General features: G+C 41.5%; 1 protein-coding gene across 1 annotated transcript in view; it reads right to left on the bottom strand.

Moving 5' to 3' along the window:
- The window catches only part of MAP2K1 (mitogen-activated protein kinase kinase 1), a 127,090-nt gene that overhangs the window by 33,365 nt on the left and 65,954 nt on the right, over positions 1-27,771 (bottom strand). The window contains exons 2-5 of the mRNA XM_053718527.1: positions 10,488-10,698; positions 10,127-10,273; positions 9,294-9,371; positions 6,591-6,642 (exon numbers count right to left, since the gene is read on the bottom strand). Coding sequence (XP_053574502.1) covers positions 6,591-6,642; positions 9,294-9,371; positions 10,127-10,273; positions 10,488-10,698 — 488 coding nt within the window. The remainder of the gene's footprint in view (positions 1-6,590; positions 6,643-9,293; positions 9,372-10,126; positions 10,274-10,487; positions 10,699-27,771) is intronic.

Raw genomic sequence — 27,771 nt, forward strand, 5'->3', positions numbered from 1 at the left:
AGGAATTTTAATCTTACTCCAGGAGAATCCCTTGGATTCACACCAACAGATATATCTTTTCCATATTTTATGGTAAATCTTTCTAGTCACAGGTTTTCTGGCTTGGACCAGAGTATCTATCACTGAATCTGAAAACCCACGCTTGGATAAAATCAAGCATTCAATTTCCAAGCAGTCAGCTGCAGAGAAACTAGATTTGGATATTCGAATGGACCTTGTACTAGAAGATCCTGTCTCAAAGGTAGCTTCCATGGTGGAGCCGATGACATATTCACCAGGTCTGCATACCAAGTCCTGCTCGGCCACGCAGGAGCTATCAGAATCACTGAGGCCTTCTCCTGTTTGATCCTGGCTACAAGCCTGGGAAGGAGAGGGAACGGTGGAAACGCATAAGCTAGGTTGAACGACCAAGGCGCCACTAATGCATCCACTAGAGTCGCCTTGGGATCCCTGGATCTGGACCCGTAGCAAGGAACCTTGAAGTTCTAACGGGACGCCATCAGATCCATGTCTGGAATGCCCCATAATTGAGTCAACTGGGCAAACACCTCCGGGTGGAGTTCCCACTCCCCCGGATGGAAAGTCTGACGACTCAGATAATCCGCCTCCCAGTTGTCTACTCCTGGGATGTGGATTGCAGATAGGTGGCAGGAGTGATCCTCCGCCTATTTGATGATTTTGGATACCTCTCTCATCACCAAGGAACTCCTTGTTCCCCCCTGATGGTTGATGTAAGCTACAGTCGTCATGTTGTCTGACTGGAATCTTATGAATCCGGCCTTCGCTAGTTGAGGCCAAGCCCGGAGAGCATTGAATATCGCTCTCAGTTCCAGGATGTTGATCGGGAGAAGAGACTCTTCCCGAGACCATAAACCCTGAGCTTTCAGGGAATCCCAGACCGCGCCCCAGCCTAATAGACTGGCGTCGGTCGTGACAATGACCCACTCTGGTCTGCGGAAACTCATTCCCTGAGACAGGTGATCCTGGGACAACCACCAACAGAGTGAGTCTCTGGTCATCTGGTCTACTTGAATCTTTGGAGACAAGTCTGTATAGTCCCCATTCCACTGCTTGAGCATGCACAGTTGTAATGGTCTTAGATGAATTCGAGCAAAAGGAACTATGTCCATTGCTGCAACCATCAACCCTACTACTTCCATGCACTGAGCTATGGAAGGCTGCAGAATAGAGAGAAGAACTTGACAAGCGTTTAGAAGCTTTGCCTTTCTGACTTCTGTCAAGAAGATCTTCATTTCTAAAGAATCTATTATTGTTCCCAAAAAGGGAACTCTTGTCGACGGAGACAGGGAACTCTTTTCCACGTTCACCTTCCACCCGTGAGACCTGAGAAAGGCTAGAACAATGTCTGTATGAGCCTTTGCCTTGGAAAGAGACGACGCTTGAATTAGAATGTCGTCCAGATAAGGTGCCACTGCAATGCCCCTTGGTCTTAGAACCGCTAGAAGGGACCCGAGCACCTTTGTGAAAATTCTGGGAGCAGTGGCTAGTCCGAATGGGAAAGCCACGAACTGATAATGTTTGTCCAGAAAGGCGAACCTTAGGAACTGATGATGATCTTTGTGGATAGGAATATGTAGATACACATCCTTTAAATCCACGGTAGTCATATATTGACCCTCCTGGATTGTAGGTAAAATTGTTCGAATGGTTTCCATTTTGAACAATGGAACTCTGAGAAATTTGTTTAGAATTTTTAAATCCAGAATTGGTCTGAAAGTTCCCTCTTTTTTGGGAACTACAAACAGATTTGAGTAAAACCCCTGACCTTGTTCCACAGTTGGAACTGGGTGTATCACTCCCATCTTTAACAGGTCTTCTACACAATGTAAGAATGCCTGTCTCTTTATTTGGTTTGAAGATAAGTGAGAAATGTGGAACCTTCCCCTTGGGGGTAGTTCCTTGAATTCTAGAAGATAACCCTGAGAGACTATTTCTAGTGCCCAGGGATCCTGAACATCTCTTGCCCAAGCCTGAGCAAAGAGAGAGAGTCTGCCCCCTACTAGATCCGGTCCCGGATCGGGGGCTACCCCTTCATGCTGTTTTGGTAGCAGCAGCAGGCTTCTTGGCCTGTTTACCCTTGTTCCAGCCTTGCATTGGTTTCCAAGCTGGTTTAGTCTGGGAAGCGTTTCCCTCTTGTCTAGAGGCTGCAGAGTTGGAAGCCGGTCCGTTCCTGAAATTGCGAAAGGAACGAAAATTGGACTTATTCTTAGCCTTGAAAGGCCTATCTTGTGGGAGGGCATGGCCCTTTCCCCCAGTGATGTCTGAAATAATTTCTTTCAATTCTGGCCCAAAAAGGGTCTTACCTTTGAAAGGGATATTAAGCAATTTTGTCTTGGAAGATACATCCGCCGACCAAGACTTTAGCCAGAGCGCTCTACGCGCCACAATTGCAAACCCTGAATTTTTCGCTGCTAATCTCGCTAACTGCAAAGCAGCGTCTAACATAAAGGAATTAGCTAACTTAAGTGCGTGAATTCTGTCCATGACCTCCTCATATGGAGTCTCCCTACTGAGCGACTTTTCCAGTTCCTCGAACCAGAACCACGCCGCTGTAGTGACAGGAATAATGCACGAAATAGGTTGCAGGAGGTAACCTTGCTGTACAAAAATCTTTTTAAGCAAACCCTCCAATTTTTTATCCATAGGATCTTTGAAAGCACAATTGTCCTCAATGGGAATGGTTGTGCGTTTGGCTAGTGTAGAAACCGCCCCCTCGACCTTAGGGACTGTTTGCCATGTGTCCTTCCTGGGGTCGACCATGGGGAACAATTTCTTAAATATAGGAGGAGGGACAAAAGGTATGCCTGGCTTCTCCCACTCCTTATTCACTATGTCCGCCACCCTTTTAGGTATCGGAAAGGCATCAGGGTGCACCGGGACCTCTAGGAACTTGTCCATCTTGCACAATTTTTCTGGGATGACCAGATTGTCACAATCATCCAGAGTAGATAGCACCTCCTTAAGTAATGCGCGGAGATGCTCTAATTTAAATTTAAATGTCACAACATCAGGTTCTGCCTGCTGAGAAATTCTTCCTGTATCAGAAATTTCTCCATCTGACAAACCCTCCCTCACTGCCACTTCAGACTGGTGTGAGGGTATGACAGACAAATTATCATCAGCGCCCTCCTGCTCTACAGTGTTTAAAACTGAGCAATCGCGCTTTCTCTGAAATCCTGGCATTTTGGATAAAATATTAGCTATGGAGTTATCCATTACTGCCGTCAATTGTTGCATAGTAACAAGCATTGGCGTGCTAGAAGTACTAGGGGTCGCCTGCGCGGGCATAACTGGTATAGACACAGAAGGAGAAGATGCAGAACTATCCCTACTTCCTTCATCTGAGGAATCACCCTGGGCAACCTTACTAAATGTGACAGTACTGTCCTTACTTTGTTTGGACGCCATGGCACAATTATCACATACATTTGAAGGGGGAACCACCTTGGCCTCCATAAATACAGAACATGATCTATCTGAAGGTACAGACATGTTAAACAGGCTTAAACTGGTTAATAAAGCACAAAAACCGTTTTTAAACAAAACCGTTACTGTCTCTTTAAATGTTAAACAGGGCACACTTTATTACTGAATATGTGAAAAACTATGAAGGAATTATCCAATCTTTACCAAATTTTCACCACAGTGTCTTAATGCATTCAAAGTATTGCACCCCAATTTTCAAGCTGTTAACCCTTAAAATGCGGAAACCGGAGTCGTTTGCAATTTAACCCCACTACAGTCCCAGCCACAGCCTTTGTTGCGACTTCACCTATCCCAGGGGGGTTTACGATACCAATTCAAGCCTTCTAGGAACGTTTTCAGTGGATACCAGACCCTCTCACATGCAGCTGCATGCACTGCACTCAAAAGAAACTGCACAATAATGGCGTGAAAATGAGGCTCTGCCTACTACAGTGAAAGGCCCTTCCTGACTGGGAAGGTGTCTTAACTAGTGCCTGGCGATAAAAACGTTCCCCAAATAATAAAAAGTGTGAAATCCACTTCAAACTTTAAATAATAACTTAAATAAACAATCGATTTAGCCCTTAAGAGTGTCCACCAGTTAATAGCCCATAATAAGCCCTTTATTCTTTCTAGTCTAAGAAAATGGCTTACCGATCCCCATGAGGGAAAATGACAGCCTTCCAGCATTACACAGTCTTGTTAGAAAAATGGCTAGTCATACCTTGAGCAGAAAAGTCTGCAAACTGTTCCCCCCAACTGAAGTTCTCTGGGCTCAACAGTCCTGCGTGGGAACAGCAATTGATTTTAGTTACTGCTGCTAAAATCATACTCCTCTTTTAAACAGAACTCTTCATCTCTTTCTGTTTCAGAGTAAATAGTACATACCAGTACTATTTCAAAATATCAAACTTTTGATAGAAGAATAAAAACTACAACTAAACACCACATACTCTTCACCATCTCCGTGGAGATGCTACTTGTTCAGAGCGGCAAAGAGAATGACTGGGGGGGCGGAGCCTGAGGAGGGGCTATATGGACAGCTTTTGCTGTGCTCTTTGCCATTTCCTGTTGGGGAAGAGAATATTCCCACAAGTAATGGATGACGCCGTGGACCGGACACACCAATGTTGGAGAAATAAGTGTAAAGTTTTATTGTGTATAAAATAATGGGAGCTGCCATTTTGTAACTTTAGTTACCTTCTCTGCTGTGGCCAATTAGGGACAGTTATACATAGGTCACTAGAGTGTGCAGCCAATGACTGTGTGGAGTATAACAGTGTTCTGCACTTTTATTTCTAACAGGAACTGAAAAGCTCACAATTTGAGAATGGAATTACAGAAAAAGAGGCAAAATAAATAAGTATATTGCAGAGATTTATTAATATGATTTATCATTTTATATTACAGTCTCAAAGTGTTTAATGTCCCTTTAAAATGAAATGCAAAAAACAAGATGTTAATTGATTTAAAAAATGTCTAGACTTGGCTGATGTTATTCTAAAGCAAAGCAAGAAAGCAAAAATATCTTGTAATTACAAGGTATTTACTATCTCTTTAAAATTTAATTTTGCAGATTGTGGTATATCACTGCATAAACACAACCTACTTTTCCCTTCTCCATTAACCCCTTTTGTATGCTGCTCTGCTTCCTAAAATGGATGCAAACAAGTAAACTAATCTCCAGAAAGAAGTCTAATTATTCTGCTTTGATTTACTCTCCTGACCCTTACAAAGATCTATAAGACAGATACAGTCACTGCCGGACACAACTTCACCACAATGCTTCCGACCCATCATTCCATTTTTTTTCCTTCTGTGACTTCTGTTTTAACCTTTACAAGTGCTGGATTTTCATACTGAGCATTGCCATGTTAAAGTTCATGTATTCTTGCTGTGACAGAAGTTGTGAATATTTACAGATCAGTGATATTGCCGGTGTGCAATTTTTTTTTTTTTGCCACTCATTGGATTTTGCTACAGGGATACTGCGCATGCACAAACTATGTCAGCACATTCCACAGAGGGTCCTTTAACATCTGTGGAAATGGAATGAGCCTACGTAGTTTACTCATGCGCATTACCAATGGTAGCAAAATCTAACAGAGGAGATGTTTACTCCCTGCATTTCTCTTTTTTCTTGATACAGGCTAACTGCACCTGCGCACGTTCTGCTAAACAGACTTCAGCTGCTCTCAGGTTGGGGGAGGATTTTACACCCATGGAATGTCCCACCTTTTGCTCCCCTCAGGTCACTTACTGACTTTGTCATATACTCCAGTCCCCTTTCTCATGTCATCAAACACTTTGTAGCCATTATTGTTACATCATCTTCCGCCAGGTATTCTAACATTTTTTGCTACCCTGTTAGATTTTGCTAATGGAGGAGAGGAACGTGGAACCCTGCCTTTAGAGTGGCTGGAGAAGATGTAACAATAATGGCTACAAAGTGTTTGATGACATGAGAAAAGGAACTGGAGTATATGACAAAGTCAGTAAGTGACCTGAGGGGAGCAGAAGGTGTGACATTCCGCAGGTGTAAAAGCCCCCTCACCCTGAGAGCAGACAAAGTCTGTTGAGCTGAACCAACACAGGCGCAGGTAGCCTGTATCAAGAAGGAAAAAAAAAAAAGAGGAATGCGGGGAGTAAGCATCCTCTCCATTAGATTTTGCTACCGATAATAATGGCAAAGTATGTCAGCGCATTCCACAGATGTTTTAGGATCATCTGTGGAATGTGCTGACATAGTTTGCGCATGTGCAGCATCCCCGATAACAAAATCTAATGGGAAAGAAAAAAATGATAGAACACCGGCTTTTTCATAGCTGTACAGTGCTCTTCTGCCACACAGTGCAAGAATACCTAAGCTCCAAGATGGCTGCACCCAGTATGAAGATGTGAATTTTGCCCAAAGAAACATCAGTAAAGTAAAATAGAACAGCTTTGAAGAGAGTAGTAACCATATTATATTATTATATAGTTGTGCTCAGCAGTCTAATGCCCCTTTAAAGATACTAAAAAAATTGTCACAATGAAGACAATCATATTTATTTGTCAGCACTTGCAGAGCACATTCCTGTTTTCTACCCTTTTTCAGTACTCACCCCTGTGCATGATCTTGTGCTTCTCTCTCAGGTATGTCAGACCTTTAATCACCTAAAGAAGAAACCAGCTTCAGAAACAGCAGTTAAAAAAACATTTTAACAATTTTAAACATGCATCGTATTTATGCAAAGTTTAAAGTGAAAGTCAATCCTAGTGTTTTACAAACGCTAGGATTGACTATTGAAACAAATAAAGGGGACTTTCATTCATGGAGTATAAGATACTTCATGTAGAAAACAGAATTTATGTTTACCTGATAAATTACTTTCTCCAACGGTGTGTCCGGTCCACGGCGTCATCCTTACTTGTGGGATATTCTCTTCCCCAACAGGAAATGGCAAAGAGCCCAGCAAAGCTGGTCACATGATCCCTCCTAGGCTCCGCCTACCCCAGTCATTCGACCGACGTTAAGGAGGAATATTTGCATAGGAGAAACCATATGATACCGTGGTGACTGTAGTTAAAGAAAATAAATTATCAGACCTGATTAAAAAACCAGGGCGGGCCGTGGACCGGACACACCGTTGGAGAAAGTAATTTATCAGGTAAACATAAATTCTGTTTTCTCCAACATAGGTGTGTCCGGTCCACGGCGTCATCCTTACTTGTGGGAACCAATACCAAAGCTTTAGGACACGGATGAAGGGAGGGAGCAAATCAGGTCACCTAAATGGAAGGCACCACGGCTTGCAAAACCTTTCTCCCAAAAACAGCCTCAGAAGAAGCAAAAGTATCAAACTTGTTAAACACTAAAAAACTCTAAGCCATCTCCGTGGAGATGTTGCCTGTACAACGGCAAAGAGAATGACTGGGGTAGGCGGAGCCTAGGAGGGATCATGTGACCAGCTTTGCTGGGCTCTTTGCCATTTCCTGTTGGGGAAGAGAATATCCCACAAGTAAGGATGACGCCGTGGACCGGACACACCTATGTTGGAGAAAGCTCCTTTATTTGTTTCAATCGATCGCCGTTTTTAGTTGCTACAGCAGCCCACGGCTTAAATTTTTTTTTTGCTAACAGGTGACATTTTCACCTCTTAGCCAATAGCCGCGCGGTAAATCCGGCTTGGTGCCCATGGGAGCCGGATTTACCGCACGGCTATTGGCTAATAGGTGAAAACGTCACCTCTTAGCAAAAAAATTTTTTTTAGCCTGGGCTGCCATAGCAGCTAAAAATGGCGATCGATTGAAACAAATAAAGGAGCATTCTACATGTAGTATCTTATACTCCATGAATGAAAGTCCCCTTTATTTGTTTCAATAGTCAATCCTAGCGTTTGTAAAACGCTAGGATTGACTTTCACTTTAACATTCCATTGCAAGGTATATGCATTCTATTGTTAGTAAAATCTGCAGTCCAAGGCGGAACCTCTAAAATGCTGCTGTGGTTAGTTAGATACTAATGAGTTCCTGCACTAATCAAGCAATCACTGTGTAACTTAGTAAAATGCAGTAAAAGCATTGAAATTCATTGCTAAATTATACAAAAAGCAATAAAAGTAAAGAAAGTAAACTTCTTTTTTGTTACTATTTCTGGACAATTTAAAGGGGCAGTAAATAGTTTGATATAAAAATATAAAATGTTTAATTATGTGTAGTACAAAAAATGTTGCAGTATAGCTTCATTATACTGTGGGTTATAAATTCTCTTAGACTTGGAAGTGAACATGGCAGGCTCCACAAACCTAATCCGGACACAGATCTGTTTCTAATTTGCCACATCTGCTAATGAACTGCAAAACAAAGAAGAGTTTGCAAACAGAATGTAATTTGCTAGCTGTGTGTATTCCAGTAACAAGTCTGGATTGGCTCTTCAGACAAATGGCAGGTTTGCCTATTAAATAATAAGAAGAGCAACTAAGGTGTTAATACATTAAAAAAAAAAGTAAAATACCACTGACAGCGTATATATATTGCAAGACTGCAGAAAAATCTTTACAAGGCATTTACTTTAAATACTCAGATCTTATGAGCACACACATTTACGTTCTGTCAAATCCCCTTGCTTTGTTATAGTAATCTATCCATCAAAGACACAAGGAAGCTAAAAACTGACATACTGAAATATGTTATAAAAGAAACACATACAAGTCTTGTTGGCAGTACAACAGTGTTACTCTAATTCATCTGTTTCAGTCCTGGCAGGACATTCACTTGGGAAGACATTGAGAATGCCTTGGTTTCCTTAAAGAGACAGTCAACACTAAAATTGTTATTGTTTAAAAAGATAGATCATGCCTTTACTACCCATTCCCCAGCGTTGTACAACCAACATTGATATATTAATATACTTTATAACATTTAAACCTACAATTTCTGCCTGGTTCTAAGCCACTATAGACAGCCTCTTAAGCACATGCTTTTTTATTTGCTTTTCACAACAGGAGACTGCTAGTTCATGTGGGCCATATAGATACCATTGTGTTTATGCCTAAGGTGTTATTTAAGATTTAGCACAACACAGTACTAAATGCAAGTCAATAGATAATAAATATAAAGTCATGTGATCAAGGGACTATCAGAAGAGGCTTAGATACAAGGTAATCACAGAGGTAAAAAGTGTATTACTATTACTGTGTTGATTATGCAAAACTGGTGAATGGGTAATAAATGGATTATCTATGTTTTAAAACAATGAAAATTCTACTGTAAACTGGGCTCTTAAAACATTGATACATAAGTAAATATTTATATCTAATACTCACTGCAATGCTGACTTTCCCCAAAATTTTCTCAGGGATTTTTCCAGCTTTTTTCTGTACCTGATCAAGGGAACCACCATCCTAAAGGAACAAATGTACACAAGGTCAACAAGAAATGGCACTTGTTCATTTGGCAGTAAATAGTCGCTGTAATAGTTCATCATTGTAAAATTCTCTTTCAAATCATCTTCTCCATTTCATCAAAATTCAATTTTTAAAGTAAGACAACCAATCTGAAACCACTGAGAGGCCGAAACAACCAACAGTGAGAATGTATCGTTCCAATTGTGAAAACCCCATCCAAGAAAGGAAACACATTTTTTACAAGGTTAGGGTTGTTTTTTTTTTAATGTCACAAACTGTAAAAAAGTAATGGTTCCGACAGAGCATGTAATTTTAAGAGACTTGTCAATTTACTTCTATTCTCAAATTGACTTAATTGCCTTTTTTAAAATGTACTTCTATTATCACAATCATTTCATTATCTTGATATCCTTTGCCGAAAATGCATACCTAGGTAGGCTCAGGAGCAGCAATGCGCTACTGCAAGCTAGCTGGTAATTGGGGCCTATTCACATGTCTCTTGTCATTGGCTCCCATTGGTGCTATTTGAAGGGGTTAAACACATATGCAACCAAAAGCGCAATAACAATTAGAGCTTTTTCTTTCTGCACTTGTATGTCTCTTTAATTTTAATCCTGCCCTCGTGCTCTCAGTACTGTCCTGCACCCATCTGTTATTTGCATCTGCCACGAAGCTTTCTTTCACTTTTGCACTTTATTTCATCCACCCAAGTTCTATCAGTTCCCTGCTTCACTGTGTAGCTGCTCACTCACCATGTGTTCCATACAGATGCTGATCTCTCCATCACTGTAGAATGCTCCATAGAACCCCACAATATATGGGGAATTACACTCATGCAGAACTTGCAGCTCTCGGATAATCTGGTTCCGGATTGCAGGCTTAATCTCCAGGTGAATCAACTGCCACAAAACAATAAAGAATAATTTAATCTGTGTCTCCATGCCAAAATGAATAAACACCCAACATCTCAATGATTTTTTTTTCATGTATATAAACTTTCATATGATTTGAGTACAAACTTAAGTTGATTTGATACAATCTATATATATAAACTTTCATGTGATTTCAGTACAAACCCATATTTTGCATAATTAACACAAGATAAGGTCTCACCTTTCTAGCCATGATCAGGCTGGATGGTTTGTGTGACACCTTAAACACCACACCCCCATTGCCAGCTCCAAGCTCTGACACTTTCTCAAAATCATCATCTTTGAGTTCCCCGACTTTCTGTTTCTGGGTGAGAAATGCTTCCAGGCGTTTTCTCTGCTGTTCATCCAACTCCAGTTCTTCAAGTTTCTTCTGCAGAGCCTCAAGATTTGTCCTAAATGGTGGAATGACCAAATGAAAAATCATTAATGAGAAAACTGTGTTTTCACTCCCAGTTTCACATATCTGCCACTGGCACTCACGCAACTAGACTGGAGTTGAGAAGGAGTCAAGGACAAGATTGGAAAAAGAGAAAAGGATAAGGTAAGAAAGAGGAAGCTCATTAGTGGAGGAGACGTCAGAGATGAGAATAAAATGTGGATGGACAAACAGAGACAAGACACAATAAAGACAAAAAAAAGTGAGTGAGGGCAGCTCGAAAATAAGGGGGATATAGAGCAGTGATTTTCAAACTTTTTTCTGCCGTAGCACACTTTTTTACAATAAAAATCCTGCGGCATACCACCATCCCAAAATTTTACAAAATAACACATTGTAGCTTAATACAGTATATATATATATATATATATACACACACAAACATACATACATACACACACACTGTACTGTGCTGTCATGCCATGCCTCCTACAAACTATACATGACATATTGACATTCATTCACAAACAATCATAATAATCGTCTGTGAATGAATGTCAATATGTCATGGTTGTAAATGACGCCTGATGAGTCTGTCACATACCTCCCAATATTTCAAAATTTGAAAGAGGGACACCCCCGCAATGGGAAAAGTCATCATCTCACTTAAAATAAAAAAAAAACGTCCCAGAATAAAAAAACAAGCAAAATTTAAAAAATATGTCACATTATTGTCAGTCTGCCGTGGCACACCTGAGGATCTCTCACGGCACACTAGTGTGCCACGGCACACTGGTTGAAAAACACTGATATAGAGAGATGGTCTCAAATTTCATGATCACCAACCACAATCTGGTGGCTGCGATTCCATGAGCAGAAATCTTATGCATGCTGATTTCCAACAGCCAATGATGTCCTGGTGCAAGAATATCATAGCCAATTATCTTGATCTATGGTAATGTAAGGGTTATGGACTGGGGTCAAGGTTAGATACTGGCGTTAGGGTTAGCATCTTAGATGATAAAGAAGGTTGCAAGGCATACTAAAGAATCTATTTAGGAATCAAACAAAGAATTGGTTACATTTTATAAGACAAAGGGTTGAGTCCAAGCTAGTGTAAAAAGCATTAGAAGCTTTTCAACTGGAGTAGAAACTACCCCTTTGGTAAGGTGTCTGTTTTTTAATTGTTAGCCATCCTTCTACCTGCTTGGTTTTCCCTGATGTAAATAGAGATTGTTTAAGCTTCTGTAATTCACAATCTACTTTATGGTAAAACACTTGTAACTAAAGACCTGAAATGTCAGAACAGCAGCCTGAAGGCGTTCATTATTTAATCCCTTGGTTTATAGTACATTAATAAATAAATCATCAGATTTTATTCAATGAACACCCACATTGTTTTCAGATATATCCTTTATCATATTCTCCTAAGAATTCTCTCATTTCCTACAGGGCCATAAACTCGATGAGGATCATAAACTGATTATGGGCCAAATTACGAGTTGAGCACAAACATTTGCTCGTGAGTGACAAGGGATTTATCGCTCATCAGGCTTATTGCTCATATTACGAATTGAAAGTAAACGCGATCGCTTGAGGGCAATCGTGATTTACGCTACAATGATAACTGCAACTTTAGAGCTCTGGTTACCTGTTTTGCAAAAAAAGTTGCATAAAACACATAAAAAAAAACATTACAACGTATCGTTACACTCATAACACCATCTAATAAAAATTATTCACAAAAAAATATTGCACACAAAAGTTATAAGGGCTCAAAGATAGGCAGACAAATGGCTTTAACATTGAGACATTGAGATACAAATAAATATAAATATATATAAATATATATATATATATATATATATATATATATATATATATATATATATATATATTATATATATATATATATACACACATACACATACATGGTTGCCTTGTTTTGCACATTCTCAATCGGAGACAGGTCAGGACTGCAGGCAGGCCATGCTAGCACCCGCACTCGCTGCTTAAGCAACCATGTGCTAGTAAACCGGGCAGAATGTGGTTTGGCGCTGTCTTGTTGGAAAATGCAGGGACGTTGCAGGAAAAGACAACGTCTGGATGGCTGCATATGTTGCTTCAAAATGTATACAAATCTTTCTGCATTAATGGTGCCCTTACAGATGTGCAAGTTACCCATGCCATGGGCACTGACCCCCCCCCCCCATACCATGACAGACGCTGACTTTGGACCTGACACTGATAAAAGCTTGGATGGTAATTTTCCTCTTTGGCCAGGAGAACACGACAGCTGTTTTTTCCAAAAACTATTTGAAATGTTGACTCGTCGGACTACAAAACACAATTCCACTGTGCTACTGTCCATCTCGGATGAGAAGCGTTGCTTCTGGACAGTGTTGATATATGGTTTCTGCTTTGCATAGTAAAGCATTAACTTACATCTGAGGATGCAGTGGCGAATAGTGTTGACTGACAGTTTTACCAAAGTATTCCAGAGCCCATGTCAGGTTATCCATTAAAGACTCATGATGGTTTTTGAGAAAGTGACGTCTCGGAGATCACACTCATTCAAAGGTGGTTTTCGGCCTTGCCCTTTACGCACCCAGATTTGACCGGATTCCTTGAATCTTTTAATTATATTGTGCATTGTAGAAGGTGAAATGCCCAAAATCCTACTGATTTGTCTTTGGGGAATGTTGTTCTCAGAGTGTTGGATTATTTGCTAACGCATCTGTTGGCAGATTGTGGGACTCGACCCATCCTTGCTCTTGAAGGACTAGGCCTTTTTTTGGAGGCTCCTTATATACTATAATTACACAATTGCTTCACCTGTTTCACATCACCTTCTTATTTCAACTTGTCACATCGCTATTTGTCCTAAATTGCCCCTGTCCCAACTTTTTTGGAATGTGTTGCAGTTTATATTTTAAAAAAATACTTTAAATTCACAAAGTAAAACATCAAATAATGTGTTAATAATGGGTTTTCAGTATAGTACAGGATGAATTGCATTTTAAAAATGACTTTTTTTTTGTATTTCCCATACTGTCCCAACTTTTTCGGAATTGGAGTTGTGTGTGTGTTTGTGTATATATATATATATATATATATATATATATATATATATATATATATATATATATATATATATATACACACACACACACACACACACACATACATACATACAAACATATGTTCATATATATATATATATATATATATATATATATATATATATATATATATCATACTGCCCTTTGCAGTTAAGTAGATAAAAACATGTAAAAGTGTATATATTCATTTAATAAAGGATTCTATACCTATCTAGGTATATAGATGATATATATTGTACACACAAAAAAACACATCAGATATATGTAGAAATATTTATTTATGAATAAATAGAAGATATTCTTGTATGTGAAGAACATAGGAATGTGAAATATTCATATTGTCATGTCGAATTAGCGCACATGAGAATATAGAATCTTCTTTTGTGTGAGAGTGGGGTGTTAGACACCAATCAGAAAGTGCTACCCAGGTTCTGAACCAAAAATGTGCCAGCTTCTATGCTTACATTCTTGCTTTTTCAAATAAAGATACCAAGAGAATGAAGAAACAATGATAATAGAAGTAAATTAGAAAGTTGCTTAAAATTGCCTGCTCTATCTGAATCATGAAAGTTTAATTTTGACTAAACTATTCCTTTAGACTGAGTTAGTAAATTGGTATATATGGTTATGTATTAAAGGGTTTGAAACATTTATATCAAAATTAAAGGGACATAACATTCAAAACAAACGTGCATGAGTGCAGTTGTTACTGTTTGAGCTCTATACGCACATAAACTGTGCACCAACATTCAAACACGCCACCTGCTCAGAGTCATCAGAGGCTTGAATTAAACAAATTCTGTTATCACTAACATGATCTCAGAGATAACAGATAAATATATAGATTCTATCTAAAATAACACAAAATTTGCTTAAAATTTCTGAACATTCGTTGCCATTAATGATGCCCCAAAACTGCCGTTAAATGTTCACCCAACCCAAAGATACAAACACCTTAAAGTGATGGTAAACTCTCCCTTTTTTAAAATCAGATCTGGAATGTAAGCGCTATTTTAGATGGAGTTTAATTCATTAGATGTAATGAAGATGCGCTATAACTTAGTTTTTAATATAGATATGAAATTCAAATACCCCACGTTACACCACCCACTTCAAAAGTCAATTTTCCTGTCAGCTAAATGATTGAATTACTCTCCAATCAATGCTCTAGCTACAACAAAAGTGCCATATGGGGAGAGCGCTGATTGGACAACAATTCAATCTGTTAGCTCACAGAAAATTTTAGTTTTGAAGTGGGCGGAGGAGCATGCAGTATTTGAATTTCATATCTATATTAAAAAGCATGTTTTACTGCATCTTCATTACAGCTAATGAATTAAACTTCATCGTAAATAGCGCTTACATTCCAGATCTGATTTTAAAAAGAGGAGAGTTTACCATCACTTTAAAAATGGAGAAAAAATGGGCAAAAGTGACTATTCAAGAATACACCATTAGCACTCATGTAGACACTTGCAACACAAAGTGTGTGTGTACATTATGAAAAGATTAAGTACCAAATGGGTGGGAGAATTCGCTGGAATAATTAAAACATAACTTTTATTCAATACGCAAAAAAACAAATAAAGAGATGTGCAATTAAAAATAATAGCTACCTGGGGAGTGATATAGAAAGTCTACTATATCACAATAAATAACTGATCTGATAACAGATCCCTGAAAAGGTTGGTAACTATGTTACGTAGATTATGAGTAATAACCTTAAATAGTTAGTTTGCAGGGGATATGTTCAACATATAAGAATAGAAAATTCAATACATATGTCGAATACTATCTGTGTATTACCCAAAATGTCTTGTTAGCAACAGATATGTTAATCAAATTTAGCACAATAGTACCTAGAGTACAAATACCATAATTTACTTAACAGTCAGTGTGATTGGTGCGTACTTAGGTATCCTAACTCCACACTCCCAGACAGCACAGAGTTAAGAGTCATGTTTTGTATAACCGAGAGGTTAATTAATATATCACCCCAATTCAGTATGATAACCTGATCGGTTAATCAAAAGCAGTTGGTTTGCAAATGGTTGCTAAATAATCTGGTTTGAATTTATCTGCGATAATTATGAGAACATTGGTTCATTAGACATTTATTTACATGTTACAGTTGAGTATTTAATATCAAAACTGCTTTATGTCCATTAGATTTGCAAAATAATGTCCATAGAGTAACTATAATTGTGCTAAAAGTATAGTGTTGTCTTAATACAAATGGCTTGTTATATCACATATAACATGTGAAAACAAATACCTGGTACTCAAATGGTATTTGTGCCAGTTTTAGTATAATTCAGTGTTAAACAAAGTAAGCCAAAATTGTTTAGTTTTGGTAATACTGCCAGTATCTCATATATATTTTTCTAAGTTAATTTGTAGCGATATATGTAGCTGAGATACACCCAGAGTTACTAGTGTCTTGCGTCTGCATCACCTGTAAATTTGTGATACAAACAATATTCAGCTTTTACCGAGAATTAGGTAGTATTACGCTCTAATGTACAAGATTACCTAATAAATTGCTAACAGTAGTATGCATTAATCAATCATTCCTATTAGCAGCCTCCTAAATAATCTGTATACATACACATTAAATATTCTGTGTACAAAGTAATTGAAGGCTGCTATAGCGGTATAAGAAGGATCGATAAGTAAAGGTAACAACAAAATCTCCCCAGGTTTAGCTAGCCCTAACAAACACAGGAGCTCCCGACTCCTCACCATTTCCCTAACATGTTTCGCCGTTCTCACGGCTTTCTCACGGCCCTTTGAGAAAGTCGTGAGAACGGCGAAACCTGGCCACCAGGAAGAGGCAAAAACACCCCAGCCAAGGGCTCAAATACCTCCCCCACTTCCTCATAACCCCAGTCATTCTGCCGAGGGAACAAGGAACACTAGGAGAAACATCAGGGTGAAAAAGGTGCCACAAGAAAACATTTAAATTTAGGGCCGCCCATTGGAGAATACAGAAGGAAAGGAAATTATTAGGTAAGCATAATTTAAGTTTTCCTTCTTAATATGGGAAGGGTCCACAGCTGCATTTCTTACTTGTGGGAAACATATACCAAAGCTCTAGAGTACACAGAATGCTAACGGGAGGGAAAAAAGAGAGGCGGACCCTAAACAGAGGGCACCACAGCCTGCAAAACCTTTTTCCCGAAGGCTGCTTCAGCAGAAGCAAAAACATCAAACTTGTAAAATCTGGTAAAAGTATGTAAGGAGGAACAGGTAGCCGCCTTACAAATCTGAGCCATAGAGGCCTCATTTTTGAAGGCCCAAGAGGAAACCACTGCTCTCGTAGAATGACCCGTAATCCTTAGAGGAGGCTTATGTCCCGCTGACTCTATGCTAAACGGATGACACACCTCAGCCAAAAGGATAAGGAAGTCGAAGAGGCTGTCTGATCCCTATGCTTCCTGGAAAGGAGAACAAACAGCGAAAGAAGTTAATCTAAATTCCATTGTGGCCTGAAGAAAAAAACTTCAAGGCACAAACCACATCCAGAATTACATTATAAACGTTCCTTCGACTAGGACATAAGAGAGGAACCACAATCTCTAGATTGATGTTGCGAAATGACACAACCTTAGGAAGAAAACCTAACTTGGTTCGTATAACAGCCTTATCAGCATGGAAAGCCAAAGAGGAGCATTAGATCTAAACACAGGTTTGATCCTAGCAGAGCCTTAACAAAAGACTGCACATCTGGAAGCTCAGCGAACCTCTTGAGCAGTAACACAGACAGGGCCGAAAACTATCCCCTCAGGGGACTTGCAGAAAGCCCTTCTCCAGTTCATCCTGGAGAACAGAATAAGTAGGTCCTCCACAACTTATGATAGATGCGACGAGCAACCAGCTTACAAGCTCGAATGAGAGTAAAAATAACTCTCTCAGAAAACCCTCTCTAGGCTAGGACTAAGCGGTCAATCTCCACGCAGTCAGCCTCAGAGAATCTAGACATTGATGAACAAAAGACCTTGGTCAGCAGATCCCTGCAACAAGGTAACTTACACGGAGGAGATGATGACATCCCCTCTAGATCCGGGAACCATATTCTTCATGGCCAATACGGAGCAATCAGAATCACTGACGCCTGCATGATTCGAGCCACTACAATAGGAAATAGTGGTAACAGCCGGAAAGATAAATTAGATTGAACCTCCAAGGCACTGCTAATGCATCTGTTAGCTCCACCTGAGGATCCCTGAACCTCGACCCATATCTGGGTAGCTTGGTATTGAGACTTCATAATATCCTCCTCTTGCAAATCTCCGGAAACACCCGGGATGGAGAGACCATTCCCCCGGATGAAAGGATTGTCTGCTGAGGAAAACCGCTTCCCAGTTGTCCACACCCAGAATGTGGATCACTGACAGCGAACAAACGTGGGTCCCAGCCCACTCCAGAATCCGAGATACTTCCCTCAGCTAGGGAGATTCTCGTTCCCCCTGATGGTAGATGTAAGCCACTGAGGTTATATTGTCTGAATGGAATCTGATAAATTGGGACAAACCCAGCAGAGGTCAAGCCTTCAGAGAATTCTATATTGCCCAAAGATCCAAAATGAGTTTGGGAGGGAGCTTTTCTCCTGGGTCCATAGGCCCTGAGCCTTCCTGGCAACCCAGACAGCTCCCCATCCTGACAGACTCGCAACCGTAGTCACAATCATCCAGGATGGTCTTAAGACGGACGTCCCTCAGGACAAGTGATCTGTTCAAAAACACCAAGAGAGAAGTTCTCTCGATCGGATGTCCAGAGAAATCTGTTGAGACAGATCTGATGATCGCTGTTCCACTGCTTCAGCATGCATAGTTGCAACAGTCTGAGGTGAAACCTGGCAAAGGAATGATGTCCATGCTGGACACCATGAGACCAAACACCTTTTGTTTTGGGCCTTTTGTTTTTATCTGCCAACAAAATCTATGTTTCTATATGTTATATATATCCTCTAACGCAACCTATTGGTTAAAGCTCATCCTATAAAAGGCCAAGTGTGTTTGTCCGAAGCAACCATGCGCAGTAGAGACCGCGCGAGGACAAACACACCAGGACTTAGAGTCTACCTGACAACAGTAGGCGAGTAGGCGAGAGTGGGCGTGACCGGGCGTGGCGGTGGGAACGGCTGCACACATGCAAAAGAGAGAACAAAAAAGAGAGGGGGGGGAGAGAGAGAGAGAGAGAGAGAGAGAGAAAGAGAGGGGGTGAGAGCAAAAAAGATGGGAAAGAGCAAAAGAGAGGGGAGAGAGCGCAAAAGAGAGGGGGTGAGAGCGCAAAAGAGAGGGGGTGAGAGAGAGCGCAAAAGAGAGGGGGTGAGAGAGAGCGCAAAAGAGAGGGGGTGAGAGAGAGCGCAAAAGAGAGGGGGAGAGAGAGAGCGCAAAAGAGAGGGGGTGAGAGAGAGCGCAAAAGAGAGGGGGTGAGAGAGAGCGCAAAAGAGAGGGGGTGAGAGAGAGCGCAAAAGAGAGGGGGTGAGAGAGAGCGCAAAAGAGAGGGGGAGAGAGAGAGCGCAAAAGAGAGGGGGTGAGAGAGAGCGCAAAAGAGAGGGGGTGAGAGAGAGCGCAAAAGAGAGGGGGTGAGAGAGAGCGCAAAAGAGAGGGGGTGAGAGAGAGCGCAAAAGAGAGGGGGTGAGAGAGAGCGCAAAAGAGAGGGGGTGAGAGAGAGCGCAAAAGAGAGGGGGTGAGAGAGAGCGCAAAAGAGAGGGGGTGAGAGAGAGCGCAAAAGAGAGGGGGTGAGAGAGAGCGCAAAAGAGAGTGGGTGAGAGAGCGCAAAAGAGAGTGGGTGAGAGAGCGCAAAAGAGAGTGGGTGAGAGAGCGCAAAAGAGAGTGGGTGAGAGAGCGCAAAAGAGAGTGGGTGAGAGAGAGCAAAAGAGAGGGGGTGAGAGAGAGCGCAAAAGAGAGGGGGAGAGAGAGAGAGCAAAAGGGAGGGGGGGAGAGAGAGAGCAAAAGAGAGGGGGAGAGAGAGCAAAAGAGAGGGGGGAGAGAAAACAAAAGAGAGGGGAAAGAGCAAAAGAGAGGGGAGAGAGCAAAAGAGAGGGGAGAGAGCAAAAGAGAGGGGGAGAGAGCAAAAGAGAGGGGAGAGAGCAAAAGAGAGGGGAGAGAGCAAAAAAGAGAGCGGGGATAGAGAGAGCAAAAGAGAGGGGGGAGAGAGAGAGCAAAAGAGAGAGGGGGAGAGAGAGAGCAAAAAAGAGAGGGGGAGAAAGAGAGCAAAAGAGAGGGGGGAGAAAGAGAGCAAAAGAGAGGGGGGAGAAAGAGAGCAAAAGAGAGGGGGGAGAAAGAGAGCAAAAGAGAGGGGGGAGAAAGAGAGCAAAAGAGAGGGGGGAAAAAGAGAGCAAAAGAGAGGGGGAGAAAGAGAGCAAAAGAGAGGGGGGAGAGAGAGCAAGGGGTGGGACCGCTGTACTGCAAAAAAAATGGCCCGTGTGAACGGGCTTTAAGACTAGTTTTTAAAATTTGACTATGCACACGTTTCTATCCTTTCCCTGACCCTTCCTACCACTAACCTCTCCCCCTTTTCCCTGAGGAAACCTCTGGGCACCTTTATTGTGGACCTCAAGACTGTAAGAGAATGTCCTCATATATAGAGCCCACTATACATAAAATCTGCAAAGCAAGGTGGCATGCACCTCTGCACAAGCACAAGTAATTGCTCTGCAGCTTTGCTCCCTGCCCAGCTACCATGCCACTAAAACAGATTACATAGAAACATAGATATTGACGGCAGATAAGAGCCATAGGACCAGCAAGTCTGCCCGACCTTACCTAACAGTATAAACTTATCTAGTAGAGATTAGAATAATCTCCCAAAATTCCATGGGCTAAACTCAACAAGCACAAGATTGCACACAGCAGCTTTTATAGCCAACAGGACTGGGTGAAGACGGCTCAAGGTAGGGTGATCTTCAATGGGGTAGTGTTATGTTTTTTTAAGGGGGGATTGGGTGGGTTTTAGAGTAGGGGTGTGTGGGTGGTGGGTTGTAATGTTGGGGGCGGGTATTGTATTTATTTTTTTACAGGTAAAAGAGCTGATTACTTTGGGGCAATGCCCCGCAAAAAACATAATTTATGCTTACCTGATAAATTCCTTTCTTCTGTTGTGTGATCAGTCCACGGGTCATCATTACTTCTGGGATATAACTCCTCCCCAACAGGAAATGCAAGAGGATTCACCCAGCAGAGCTGCATATAGCTCCTCCCCTCTACGTCACTCCCAGTCATTCGACCAAGAATCAACGAGAAAGGAGAAACCAAGGGTGAAGTGGTGACTGGAGTATAATTTAAAAGATATTTACCTGCCTTAAAACAGGGCGGGCCGTGGACTGATCACACAACAGAAGAAAGGAATTTATCAGGTAAGCATAAATTATGTTTTCTTCTGTTATGTGTGATCAGTCCACGGGTCATCATTACTTCTGGGATACCAATACCAAAGCAAAAGTACACGGATGACGGGAGGGATAGGCAGGCTCATTATACAGAAGGAACCACTGCCTGAAGAACCTTTCTCCCAAAAATAGCCTCCGAAGAAGCAAAAGTGTCAAATTTGTAAAATTTGGAAAAAGTATGAAGCGAAGACCAAGTTGCAGCCTTGCAAATCTGTTCAACAGAGGCCTCATTCTTAAAGGCCCAAGTGGAAGCCACAGCTCTAGTAGAATGAGCTGTAATTCTTTCAGGAGGCTGCTGTCCAGCAGTCTCATAGGCTAAACGAATTATGCTACGAAGCCAGAAGGAGAGAGAGGTAGCCGAAGCCTTATGACCTCTCCTCTGACCAGAGTACACGACAAACAGGGAAGACGTTTGTCGAAAATCCTTAGTTGCCTGCAAGTAGAACTTGAGGGCACGAACTACATCCAGATTGTGTAGAAGACGTTCCTTCTTTGAAGAAGGATTTGGACACAAGGATGGAACAACAATCTCTTGATTGATATTCCTGTTAGTGACTACCTTAGGTAAGAACCCAGGTTTAGTACGCAGAACTACCTTGTCTGAGTGAAAAATCAGATAAGGAGAATCACAATGTAAGGCTGATAACTCAGAGACTCTTCGAGCCGAGGAAATAGCCATTAAAAACAGAACTTTCCAAGATAACAATTTTATATCAATGGAATGAAGGGGTTCAAACGGAACACCCTGTAAAACGTTAAGAACTAAGTTTAAACTCCATGGCGGAGCAACAGTTTTAAACACAGGCTTGATCCTAGCTAAAGCCTGACAAAAGGCCTGGACGTCTGGATTTTCTGACAGACGCCTGTGTAACAAGATGGACAGAGCTGAGATCTGTCCCTTTAATGAGCTAGCCGATAAACCCTTTTCTAAACCTTCTTGTAGAAAGGACAATATCCTAGGAATCCTAACCTTACTCCAGGAGTAACCTTTGGATTCGCACCAGTATAGGTATTTACGCCATATCTTATGGTAAATCCTTCTGGTAACAGGCTTCCTAGCCTGTATCAGGGTATCAATAACCGACTCAGAAAAACCACGTTTTGATAAAATCAAGCGTTCAATTTCCAAGCAGTCAGCTTCAGAGAAGTTAGATTTTGATGTTTGAATGGACCCTGTATCAGAAGGTCCTGTCTTAGAGGTAGAGACCAAGGCGGACAGGATGACATGTCCACTAGATCTGCATACCAAGTCCTGCGTGGCCATGCAGGCGCTATTAGAATCACTGATGCTCTCTCCTGTTTGATTTTGGCAATCAATCGAGGAAGCAGCGGGAAGGGTGGAAACACATAAGCCATCCCGAAGTTCCAAGGTGCTGTCAAGGCATCTATCAGAACCGCTCCCGGATCCCTGGATCTGGACCCGTAGCGAGGAAGTTTGGCGTTCTGGCGAGACGCCATGAGATCTATCTCTGGTTTGCCCCAACGTCGAAGTATTTGGGCAAAGACCTCCGGATGAAGTTCCCACTCCCCCGGATGAAAAGTCTGGCGACTCAAGAAATCCGCCTCCCAGTTCTCCACTCCCGGGATGTGGATTGCTGACAGGTGGCAAGAGTGAGACTCTGCCCAGCGAATTATCTTTGATACTTCCATCATTGCTAGGGAGCTTCTTGTCCCTCCTTGATGGTTGATGTAAGCTACAGTCGTGATGTTGTCCGACTGAAACCTGATGAACCCCCGAGTTTTTAACTGGGGCCAAGCCAGAAGGGCATGGAGAACTGCTCTTAATTCCAGAATGTTTATTGGCAGGAGACTTTCCTCCTGATTCCATTGTCCCTGAGCCTTCAGAGAATTCCAGACAGCGCCCCAACCTAGTAGGCTGGCGTCTGTTGTTACAATTGTCCAGTCCGGCCTGCTGAATGGCATCCCCCTGGACAGATGTGGCCGAGAAAGCCACCATAGAAGAGAGTTTCTGGTCTCTTGATCCAGATTCAGAGTAGGGGACAAGTCTGAGTAATCCCCATTCCACTGACTCAGCATGCACAATTGCAGCGGTCTGAGATGTAGACGTGCAAAGGGTACTATGTCCATTGCTGCTACCATTAAGCCGATCACCTCCATGCATTGAGCTACTGACGGGAGTTGAATGGAATGAAGGACACGGCATGCATTTAGAAGCTTTGTTAATCTGTCTTCTGTCAGATAAATCTTCATTTCTACAGAATCTATAAGAGTCCCCAAGAATGGAACTCTTGTGAGAGGAAAAAGAGAACTCTTCTTTTCGTTCACTTTCCATCCATGCGACCTTAGAAATGCCAGAACTAACTCTGTATGAGACTTGGCAGTTTGAAAGCTTGAAGCTTGTATCAGAATGTCGTCTAGGTACGGAGCTACCGAAATTCCTCGCGGTCTTAGTACCGCCAGAAGGGCACCCAGAACCTTTGTGAAGATTCTTGGAGCCGTAGCCAATCCGAATGGAAGAGCTACAAACTGGTAATGCCTGTCTAAGAAGGCAAACCTAGATACCGGTAATGATCTTTGTGAATCGGTATGTGAAGGTAAGCATCCTTTAAATCCACTGTGGTCATGTACTGACCCTTTTGGATCATGGGTAAGATTGTCCGAATAGTTTCCATTTTGAACGATGGAACTCTTAGGAATTTGTTTAGGATCTTTAAATCCAAGATTGGCCTGAAAGTTCCCTCTTTTTTGGGAACCACAAACAGGTTTGAGTAAAACCCTTGTCCTTGTTCCGACCGCGGAACCGGATGGATCACTCCCATTAATAACAGATCTTGTACACAGCGTAGAAACGCTTCTTTCTTTATCTGGTTTGTTGACAACCTTGACAGATGAAATCTCCCTCTTGGGGGAGAGAATTTGAAGTCTAGAAGGTATCCCTGAGATATGATCTCTAGCGCCCAGGGATCCTGAACATCTCTTGCCCAAGCCTGGGCGAAGAGAGAGAGTCTGCCCCCCACTAGATCCGGTCCCGGATCGGGGGCCCTCGGTTCATGCTGTCTTTGGGGCAGCAGCAGGTTTCCTGGCCTGCTTGCCCTTGTTCCAGGACTGGTTAGGTTTCCAGCCTTGTCTGTAACGAGCAACAGCTCCTTCCTGTTTTGGTGCAGTGGAAGTTGATGCTGCTCCTGCTTTGAAATTCCGAAAGGGACGAAAATTAGACTGTCTAGCCTTAGCTTTGGCTTTGTCTTGAGGCAGGGCGTGGCCCTTACCTCCTGTAATGTCAGCGATAATTTCTTTCAAACCGGGCCCAAATAAAGTTTGCCCCTTGAAAGGTATATTAAGTAATTTGGACTTAGAAGTTACATCAGCTGACCAGGATTTTAGCCACAGCGCCCTACGTGCCTGAATGGCGAATCCTGAGTTCTTAGCCGTAAGTTTGGTTAAATGTACTACGGCCTCCGAAATGAATGAATTAGCTAGTTTAAGGACTCTAAGCCTGTCCGTAATGTCGTCCAGCGTAGCTGAACTAAGGTTCTCTTCCAGAGACTCAATCCAAAATGCTGCCGCAGCCGTAATCGGCGCGATGCATGCAAGGGGTTGCAATATAAAACCTTGTTGAACAAACATTTTCTTAAGGTAACCCTCTAATTTTTTATCCATTGGATCTGAAAAAGCACAGCTATCCTCCACCGGGATAGTGGTACGCTTAGCTAAAGTAGAAACTGCTCCCTCCACCTTAGGGACCGTTTGCCATAAGTCCCGTGTGGTGGCGTCTATTGGAAACATCTTTCTAAATATTGGAGGGGGTGAGAACGGCACACCGGGTCTATCCCACTCCTTAGTAACAATTTCAGTTAGTCTCTTAGGTATAGGAAAAACGTCAGTACTCGCCGGTACCGCAAAGTATTTATCCAACCTACACAATTTTTCTGGTATTGCAACAGTGTTACAATCATTAAGAGCCGCTAAAACCTCCCCTAGTAATACACGGAGGTTCTCCAATTTAAATTTAAAATTTGAAATATCTGAATCCAATCTGTTTGGATCAGAACCATCACCCACAGAATGAAGCTCTCCGTCCTCATGTTCTGCAAGCTGTGACGCAGTATCAGACATGGCCCTAGTATTATCAGCGCACTCTGTTCTCACCCCAGAGTGATCACGCTTGCCTCTTAGTTCTGGTAATTTAGCCAAAACTTCAGTCATAACAGTAGCCATATCTTGTAATGTTATCTGTAATGGCCGCCCAGATGTACTAGGCGCCATAATATCACGCACCTCCCGGGCGGGAGATGCAGGTACTGACACGTGAGGCGAGTTAGTCGGCATAACTCTCCCCTCGCTGTTTGGTGAAATTTGTTCAATTTGTACAGATTGGCTTTTATTTAAAGTAGCATCAATACAGTTAGTACATAAATTTCTATTGGGCTCCACCTTGGCATTGGAACAAATGACACAGATATCTTCCTCTGAATCAGACATGTTTAACACACTAGCAATAAACTTGCAACTTGGTTACAATCTTATTTAACAAAAACGTACTGTGCCTCAAAGAGCACTAAACGATTAAATGACAGTTGAAATAATGAACTGAAAGACAGTTATAGCATCAATCCTTAAAAACAACACAACTTTTAGCAAAGGTTTGTTCCCATTAGTAAAGTAACAATAATTAAATTTGAAACATAAAAATTACAGAGCAACGTTTTTAATCACAGTCAATATATAAGTCTCACAGCTCTGCTGAGAGAATCTACCTCCCTCCAAAGAAGTTTGAAGACCCCTGAGATCTGTTAGAGATGAACCGGATCATGCAGGAAATACAAGAGTAACTGACTGGAATTTTTTGATGCGTAGCAAAGAGCGCCAAAAACGGCCCCTCCCCCTCACACACAGCAGTGAGAGAGAAACGAAACTGTCACAATTAAAACAAGCAACTGCCAAGTGGAAAAATAATGCCCAAATATTTATTCACTCAGTACCTCAGAAAATGCAAACGATTCTACATTCCAGCAAAAACGTTTAACATAATAAATACCTATTAAAAGGTTTAATGTACTTTTAACAGAGTAATTCCGGTGAAATACCATCCCCAGAATACTGAAGTGTAGAGTATACATACATGTCATTATAACGGTATGGCAGGATTTTCTCATCAATTCCATTCAGAAAATAAAAACTGCTACATACCTCAATGCAGATTCATCTGCCCGCTGTCCCCTGATCTGAAGCTTTTACCTCCCTCAGATGGCCGAGAAACAGCAATATGATCTTAACTACTCCGGTTAAAATCATAGTAAAAACTCTGGTAGATTCTTCTTCAAACTCTGCCAGAGAGGCAATAACACGCTCCGGTGCTATTGTAAAATAACAAACTTTTGATTGAAGTTATAAAAACTAAGTATAATCACCATAGTCCTCTCACACATCCTATCTAGTTGCTGGGTGCAAGAGAATGACTGGGAGTGACGTAGAGGGGAGGAGCTATATGCAGCTCTGCTGGGTGAATCCTCTTGCATTTCCTGTTGGGGAGGAGTTATATCCCAGAAGTAATGATGACCCGTGGACTGATCACACATAACAGAAGAAAGCCTTTTTAAGGGCTGGTAAAAGAGCTGATTACTTTGGGGCAAAGGCCCTTTTAAGGGCTATTTGTTATTTAGTTTAGGGTAGGGAATTTTATTATTTTGGGGGGCTTAGATTAGGTGTAATTAGTTTAAACTTCTTGTAATTTGTTTTATTTTTTGTAATTTAGCGTTTGTTTTTGTTTATTTAATTTATTGATAGTGTAGTGTTAGGTATATTTGTAACTTAGGTTAGGATTTATTTTACAGGTAAATTTGTAATTATTTTAACTAGGTAGCTATTAAATAGTTATTAACTATTTAATAGCTATTGTACCTAGTTATAATAAATACAAAGTTGCCTGTAAAATAAAAATAAACCCTAAAATAGCTATAATGTAATTATTAATTATAACAGAATTTATGTTTACCTGATAAATTACTTTCTCCAACGGTGTGTCCGGTCCACGGCGTCATCCTTACTTGTGGGATATTCTCCTCCCCAACAGGAAATGGCAAAGAGCCCAGCAAAGCTGGTCACATGATCCCTCCTAGGCTCCGCCTACCCCAGTCATTCGACCGACGTTAAGGAGGAATATTTGCATAGGAGAAACCATATGTTACCGTGGTGACTGTAGTTAAAGAAAATAAAATATCAGACCTGATTAAAAAAACCAGGGCGGGCCGTGGACCGGACACACCGTTGGAGAAAGTAATTTATCAGTTAAACATAAATTCTGTTTTCTCCAACATAGGTGTGTCCGGTCCACGGCGTCATCCTTACTTGTGGGAGCCAATACCAAAGCTTTAGGACACGGATGAAGGGAGGGAGCAAATCAGGTCGCCTAAATGGAAGGCACCACGGCTTGCAAAACCTTTCTCCCAAAAATAGCCTCAGAAGAAGCAAAAGTATCAAATTTGTAAAATTTAGAAAAAGTGTGCAGTGAAGACCAAGTCACTGCCTTACATATCTGATCAACAGAAGCCTCGTTCTTGAAGGCCCATGTGGAAGCCACAGCCCTAGTGGAGTGAGCTGTGATTCTTTCAGG

The sequence above is a fragment of the Bombina bombina genome, chromosome 6 (genome assembly GCF_027579735.1).
Source record: "Bombina bombina isolate aBomBom1 chromosome 6, aBomBom1.pri, whole genome shotgun sequence".
NCBI lineage: Eukaryota > Metazoa > Chordata > Amphibia > Anura > Bombinatoridae > Bombina > Bombina bombina.